Consider the following 7653-nt stretch of genomic DNA (forward strand, 5'->3'; position numbering starts at 1 on the left):
CGGAAAAATTTTTTTTACATCTAAATGTAGATCGGACCGTCCTAATGACGGTCCCGATACTTTTTCCCGTTAAACGACTCCCAATCGGAGCAGATCTACAAATATACCTTCGGTTTTTGTTGTATCCGGCGAGATCCGTGGTCGAGGCTTCCTCGGTAAGTATCTTCTTCCTTTTTCTTTTTTTTTTCTTGGTTTTCTTGCTGCTGAGATCGTTGGTATTAGTTTGTATTTTCTCTGTTTTTTTTTTCTGTCTCTCTCTATTCTTTTTTTTTTGTCTCTCTGTCTCGTTCTATATCTCTGTCCCTCTCTGGTGTTTTTTGCTTGCAGATGGGTGGTGGCTTTTATAGCCACCACCGGTGTTCGTCTCAGACCGGTCCGAAGAGGGGGCCTCGGTGAGTCACCGGACTACCAGTGGTGACTCACCCCGTAGCCTTGCATGGACGGCTGGCGTTGATTCTCTGGAAGCATCATTCGGGACGTGGCAGCGGCGGAGGCGGTGAGGGCTTCTGGAAGCAGCAGCGGCGGCGCTGGGACGTGTCCCTAGGGTATAGATACCCTAGGGTTTTCTCTGGCAAATGGTGGACCGTTGGATCAAACCAGATCCAACGGTTGAGATTGAAGATGGCAGCTGGCTAGATTAGGGTCAGGAAACCCTAACTGGAAACCCAAATATTTAGGGTTTCTGGTTGGATTTGGACCGGCTCTGGTTGGTTTGTAACTGGGCCGGTTCAATTGTAATTGGGCCTGTAATTATATTTTTTATTATTTGTTTGTTTTTAATAATATTTATATGTATTTAATATATTTAATAATAATAGTAATAATAATAATAATAATAATAATAATAATAATAATAATAATAATAATGATAATAGTAATAATAATAATAATAATAATAATATTAATAATAATAATATGGATAAAAAATTAGTATCTTCACATATCACCTTCCCTCAACATGCAAATGGCCTCCTCATCGCTCATCTCCTTCAACCCAAGAAATGCCGAGTTCCTTTTCAAGCTGTCGAAAGTGATCACTCCCTTGTCCCCATCCGCCAGCAACCGAAACCCATTGCTCAGCTCCTTCATAAAACCTTCAGCACCCAGTTTCTCAACCATGGCTGGGAAAAAAATCTTCGAACGACACTACATTTTTTGACTCCATTTTTCTTAGTTGTTTTCGTTTAAAAGTACAAAAGAGAAGCTAAGGGTTTTTAGTTTGTACGTTCCGAAATGGAAAGTAGTGAAGAAAGTGGAGTTGATCCGGGGGTATTTATATGTGATGGGAAGAGAATAAAGCTAAGGAGGGAAAAGGGAAGAAATGTTCGAGGAAAGAGTGTTATAATGAGAACAAATTAAAGGTGAAGATAAAACATATGACGTTGTTCGAGGAGGTTGTCCTTCCTCGAAGTTGCACGTGAGATGGTTTTAGAACTGGTTTTGCAAGCATTTGTCTGAAAGGGATTGATTGACTCGTTTTGGATGCGAATTCACTTGCGTTCTAAAAATTAATCAATAATATTAAATTCGTTTTTATTAAGGTTTGTAGTATTGGATTCTGACAGGGGACAGAATTAGTTTGGGCAGTGCGGTTTGGCCGATTCTAAAAACTGTCATAGCATTAGCCTAATCATTAGGCGTACTTGGGCATTTCTTTTGGGCTATGGAATTGGATCAGGATTTAAACCAATCAGCCCAGAGAAACAACTTTGATTTATGCTACTCTCCGTGTTTATTTTGTAAGATATAAAGAAATTCCTTTGCATTATTGGCGCGTAGCTATACCAGTTGCCAACAAACATGACAGTAAGTCAGTAACAATGTCAATGGAATTGACATTTCTCTCTTTAGGACAATGAGTGTAAGAACCGACCAATAACGTTATGAAGTTTGAATTTATTTTAATTAGGGTAAATTTCATGTTGGCTCACCAATAACTCTGATCGATAATGATTTGTTACCAGGCTAAGAATTTTTCTTCCCATGTAGGCCCATCACAGTACTGTCTAAAAGTTAAAATTGGTCGTATTAGTCTTAATCTGAAGTCTTTTACGAATCTTCCAAGGATCAGAAAATAATTTTTTATAGTTGTTGATAGCTGTGGAGCAAATTGAAGAGCAGGCAGGCCCTGATATTCAACCACTCCAACTATCTTCAAGTTCTGTCTTTCGAACAGAAGCACCGATCAAAGAATGTGAAGAAATTTCTAGACAGTAACTCCTCCTGTTTCCACTTTAGCTTATGATTCCTCCTTACTTTTAAAAGAAATTGCATTGTATAAAGTTGAAGCTGACATTAAAGAGCCCCTGCAGTTTCGAAAATTCAACGAGCCTTCGTATGATTTTACGGCATCTGGAAAGCAAAGTACGAAGAAGATGAATCCCCACACCTTTTCTTTATTAGATGTTACAAGATCAATCTTCTCATACAGTGGATGAAGACACACTACCAAACAAATGATAAAGATTTATATAATCCAACAACCAGACCCAATTATTAATATACTTGCTTGATGAGAGGATCATCTCTGGTACTACAAGGTTTACGATGTCAGTTTTCATACAGTCGTTGTAATCATGGATCCAACAGCTCTGGATCCCATATCATCCACGAATGACGAAAACATATCTTTCAAACTTTTGTCTTAAAGTATGACACATTAATTGCACAAAAAAGTTTAGCAAAATTTTTACGCAATGGATGACTCTCATATTCATCATCAAATAAAGGAAAAAAAAGTTGAAATAAGTTTGGAATAATATCTAAGTTCGAGTTCTCTCTTATAAGTTACACACGTATCAAACTCAGAGGACTCATAGTCGTATCTGGATCTAGACAGGAGGGGGCATCTCTCATACCCATAATTTTTATAATGTATTATATTTGTAAAAAAAAATTATAACAGTAATATGGTCCAATTATTTTTAATAATTATTATTAAGAGTTCAAATTTCCTCTAATATTTATTATTATGGGTTCAATTTTTTTTAATATTTATTATTAGGGCCTACTCTTATAATTTTTTTAATATTTGTATAAGTGCTAATTTTTTCCCAATATTTTTTCTAACATTTGTTATTAAAGACACAATTTTTTCAATACTTATTATCAAGGGGCCAATTTTTTTCAATATTTGTTATTATGAACATGTTTTTAAGATTCAATTTCTTTTCTAATATTTATTTGTTATTATGATTCCAATTTTTCAGTACATTTTATTAGAGGTCCAATTTCTTTTTCAATATTTGCTAATATGAGCATACTCTTAAAATTTATTTAATATTTGTTATCAGGGACCTATTTTTTTAATACTTATTATTATGGAGTTGTCCTTAAAAAAAAATTTCAACACTTCTTATTATGAACGATTACTTAAATAACGATATCGTCTGAAATCACATTATCTAAGGTCATTATGTCAACGATAATATATTTTATTAAAAATTCACAACTATGATACTTACAGGACCACAATATCATCAGTTATGTCCACAATAACAATAAATGTAATACGACTAAAAACACAAATATAAATTATAATTTAAATCTCTGATTAAAAATCTGATTTTTTTTATTCGTCTAAAGACCAAAATCCCAATGAGCATTCATACAGAAGACTTCGATTCCACAAACGCAGTCAATTCTTTTTGCTACTTTTAAGACTAAATTTAACAAACAATTTTCTAACTATGAATTGTGGTAGGGCTGCTTATCCAGCTACTCCGCACTAAAACAAGCCTTCTGCGTTCAACTAGTCAATTACATGCCTAGATTCTCTAACTTGACTGTTTAACACGAGGGGTGAAAGCTGTTAAATAATTGAACCCTAATTTGATGTAGAGGAATGGAAGATCAACAAAACATATGGGGAAATTGAAGGGGAACCTCTTGTTTTTTCTATCTCTAGTATCTTTGTTCTTGGAAAGTTCGACTGCCATTGATACCATAACTCCAGCACGCTCCATTGACGACAACCAGACGATAGTTTCAGCGGGTCACAAATTTGAACTCGGTTTCTTCAATGTCGGGAACTCTAATGATCGATATCTAGGAATCTGGTACAAGAACCTTCCTGTTCGGACTGTTGTTTGGGTCGCAAACAGAGAATCTCCGCTTGTAAATTCTTCTGGATTATTAACACTGGGTGATGATGGAACACTGTCCATAGTCAATGATTCGAGGAACATTATTTGGTCTTCGATTTCATTCCTGGCGGCTAAAGACCCCGTTGCGGTGCTGTTAGATACAGGGAATTTCGTAGTGAAAGATGCGGGGGATGACAATGAGGGGAACTACATATGGCAAAGCTTCGACTATCCTTCGGACACATTGCTACCGGGCATGAAACTTGGTTGGAACAAGAAAACTAGTCTGAACATACATCTGACATCATGGAAAAGTTCGGACGATCCTTCTCCCGGAGAATATACTTATTCCGTAGATCATCGTGGACTTCCTCAACTCGTCCTTCGCAAGGGATCCGATAAGAAGTTCCGAAGTGGACCATGGTATGGAACACAATTTAGTGGTGTCCCAGTTTTGAAGGTAAACCCAGTTTTCACTCCAATATTCGTCTCCAATGCCGATGAAGTTTATTATTCATATAACATAACAGCCAATATCCCATCAAGGTTTGTGTTGAGTCAATCCGGCTCGGTTCAGCACCTTTCCTGGAATGTTCGCCACTCTGATTGGTACCTCATATTCACAGTTGAACAAGATAGATGTGATAACTATGGCTTGTGTGGTAGCTACGGTATTTGCAACATTAACAAGACCCCCAACTGTGACTGCTTGAAGGGCTTTGAGCCCAAATTGTCCAAAGATTGGGATGTCCTTGACTGGTCAGGCGGATGCGTACGAAAAGATCAACGTGTATGCCATGAAGGAGAAGGGTTTCTGAAATTTACAGGGCTGAAACTGCCAGATGCATCTCAGTTTAGGGTGAATGTAAGTATGAAAATCGAAGATTGCGAGGCAGAGTGCCTGAAGAATTGTTCTTGCACTGCATATGCTAAACTAGACATTAAAGGCACAGGGAATGGCTGCGTAATCTGGTATGAAGACCTAATTGATATTAGAGAAGCTCCCCAATATGGACAAGATCTTTATATAAAAATGGCATCCTCTGCACTTGGTGAGATTTCTTTATCTAAATCTTAACAGTATTCCATTTCAACAAATAAAGGATGCTTTGCATTGTCTGACGCAGGGCATATCTTGCTTGCCACATTGGTGTTCTTTTACTTGTTTGGTTTAATTATCATATAAAAATTTCATTCTTTCAAAGAAATACTTCCTGAAATTTTATTTTTTTCTTTCAATTTTTATTGGTAGAAAGACATGCTGATACAAGCAAAAATAGGAAGAATGTGACAATTGCGACAACTATATCAGTGGCTTCAGCAATGATCATCTTGGTTTTCATTGGCTGGTTTGTGAATTGGAAGAAAAATATGATTAGAGGTATGCTTTGCATGAAACTTGGCATTACCTCTGTTTTACTTTCTTAATTCATCTTTGTTAACTTATGAATGTTCGTATTAACAGCTCATCAGCCAGAAAATCAAGTGACCATTAGCAAAGTTGAAAGTGAGGATGATCTTGAACTTCCCTTAGTTGAATTTGCAACTGTTCAAGCTGCTACTAACAACTTTTCGGCTGCAAACAAGATCGGAGAAGGTGGATATGGACCAGTATACAAGGTAGAAATAAATTTTCAAATTGTTCTTTCTTCCCTTTTTTCCCGTTAATGTTACTAAATAATGTTTGAAATAATTCATAGGGTGAGCTGCAGTCCGGACAAGAAGTGGCAGTGAAGAGACTTGCAGAGAATTCTGGACAAGGCCTTCAAGAGTTCAAAAATGAAGTCCTTTTAATCTCCAAACTTCAACATAGAAATCTGGTGAAGCTACTAGGTTGTTGCATTGAAAGGGAAGAGAGAATGTTAATCTATGAGTACATGCCGAATAGAAGCTTGGACTCCTTTATCTTTGGTATCGATCTCAACTTTCTATTAATTTTTTCTGATACGTATCCTTTGCAAATAGAAGCTGGACCGGTATTGATCCCTTTCGATTTCAAGGTTAAGACTGTCAAAACCATAAATGATGTACAATGGCTGCAGATGAAACAAGACGGCCTTCACTTGACTGGAGAAGAAGACATGACATCATTGTTGGGATATCTCGTGGGCTTCTTTATCTTCATAGAGACTCAAGGCTGAGAATTATCCATAGGGATCTAAAGGCCAGCAATGTTCTGTTGGACAACGATATGAATCCCAAAATTTCTGACTTCGGAATGGCGAGAACATTCCTCGGGGATCAAACTGAAGCAAATACGAAAAGGATAGTTGGAACCTAGTAAGTACAAGGTTGTGTAGCTGTATCAAAGTGTTTTAAGATTTGAATTTTAGAGCTGAAAATGATACTGTTGGCTTTGGTGATGAACACAGTGGTTATATGCCACCAGAGTATGCAATAGACGGACACTTCTCTTTGAAATCTGATGTGTTCAGCTTTGGGGTCATATTGTTGGAGATGGTGAGTGGAAAGAAGAACCGGGGGTTTTTCCATTCCACACACAAACTCAACCTTCTGGGGCATGTAAGTATATACACAGTGGAAGTGGAATCAAATGTTATCTGTTAAATTTTCTGTTTAAACTTCTCTAACTCGACAATGAATGTTTAGGCCTGGAAGTTGTGGAATGAAGAGAAGGCCCTGGAATTAGTGGATGAATTGATGGAACAAGGTTTTCCAGAAGAGGAAGCACTAAGATGCGTACAGGTGGGGCTCCTTTGTGTGCAACAAAGGCCAGAAGACAGGCCAGTGATGCAAACAGTGGTGTTGATGTTGGATAGCGAGAGTATGACATTGCCTCAACCTGGTAGACCTGGGTTCTATGCAGAGAGGTGTCTTTCCGAGACGGATTCATCGTCCATTGGGAATCTAATTTCGAATGAGATGACTGTTACCTTATTGGAGGGTCGTTAGCAATCAATCCACTGACATTTTAATTTTTGTACCATCAAACCAATGAGAATACCTTTTCAACATATTGAATTATCATCTCCTCTCAATTCTCTTGTAACAAGCTGGTGAAAAACGGCTGCTTAATTTGAACCCAAGCCTTCGGCTTCAGACCATTTCAGCTTATTTTGTTGCAACCATGCCTCATGCTCGCTAGAAGCTTCGGCTCTTTAAAGGTTCCACACTAGGGCCCCGGTCTGTTACTGAATAAATCTTAGATCTTTGTTTGTAGTATTATTAATTCGAGAAAGTTACGACTCTAAATGCTTGCAATTAAATTGACATTATGTTCATAATCTTAGCATCTGGGTTACAAACATTTTTGAGTTGTCATGGTCAGAATCGAGACAGGTCGTAGCCATGACAACTCATAGCAAAGGCAGTGGATCCTTCAACACAGTGATTCTCGCAATGCCTCATGTTCTAGATGCTCCTATGATAGAATTAGTTCAAACTTATTTGATATGTTTGAATAATGATAATAATGCAATCTGGGGTCAAAATTCTTACACAATACAAATGAAATCTCCTTTGAAAAAGGAACGTTTCCGACATGTCAAATAGCATGAGAAAACAAAGAAAAGAATAAGTTGGCGACAAATCATTTTTCCCATCAATA

The 7653-nt window shown here is 37.3% G+C and overlaps 1 protein-coding gene across 2 annotated transcripts; it reads left to right on the forward strand.

Moving 5' to 3' along the window:
- The first annotated feature begins 3703 nt into the window (after positions 1-3703).
- On the forward strand, positions 3704-7271 carry LOC120189957 (G-type lectin S-receptor-like serine/threonine-protein kinase At4g27290). 2 transcript variants are annotated; one of them, XM_039193092.1, is made up of 7 exons: positions 3708-5137; positions 5338-5466; positions 5551-5705; positions 5786-5996; positions 6128-6365; positions 6458-6608; positions 6696-7271. In XM_039193092.1, the coding sequence occupies exons 1-7, from the start codon at positions 3865-3867 to the stop codon at positions 6996-6998; spliced, it is 2460 nt and encodes an 819-aa protein (XP_039049023.1). In that variant the 5' UTR covers positions 3708-3864; the 3' UTR covers positions 6999-7271. The 2 variants fall into 2 exon arrangements, with proteins under 2 accessions (XP_039049024.1, XP_039049023.1); XM_039193093.1 differs by lacking the exon at positions 6696-7271 and having other exon boundaries at positions 3704-5137; positions 6128-6376; positions 6458-6589.
- The last annotated feature ends 382 nt before the right edge of the window (positions 7272-7653 follow it).

Source organism: Hibiscus syriacus, unplaced genomic scaffold (genome assembly GCF_006381635.1).
Source record: "Hibiscus syriacus cultivar Baekdansim isolate YM2019G1 unplaced genomic scaffold, ASM638163v2 tig00116962_pilon, whole genome shotgun sequence".
Lineage (NCBI taxonomy): Eukaryota > Viridiplantae > Streptophyta > Magnoliopsida > Malvales > Malvaceae > Hibiscus > Hibiscus syriacus.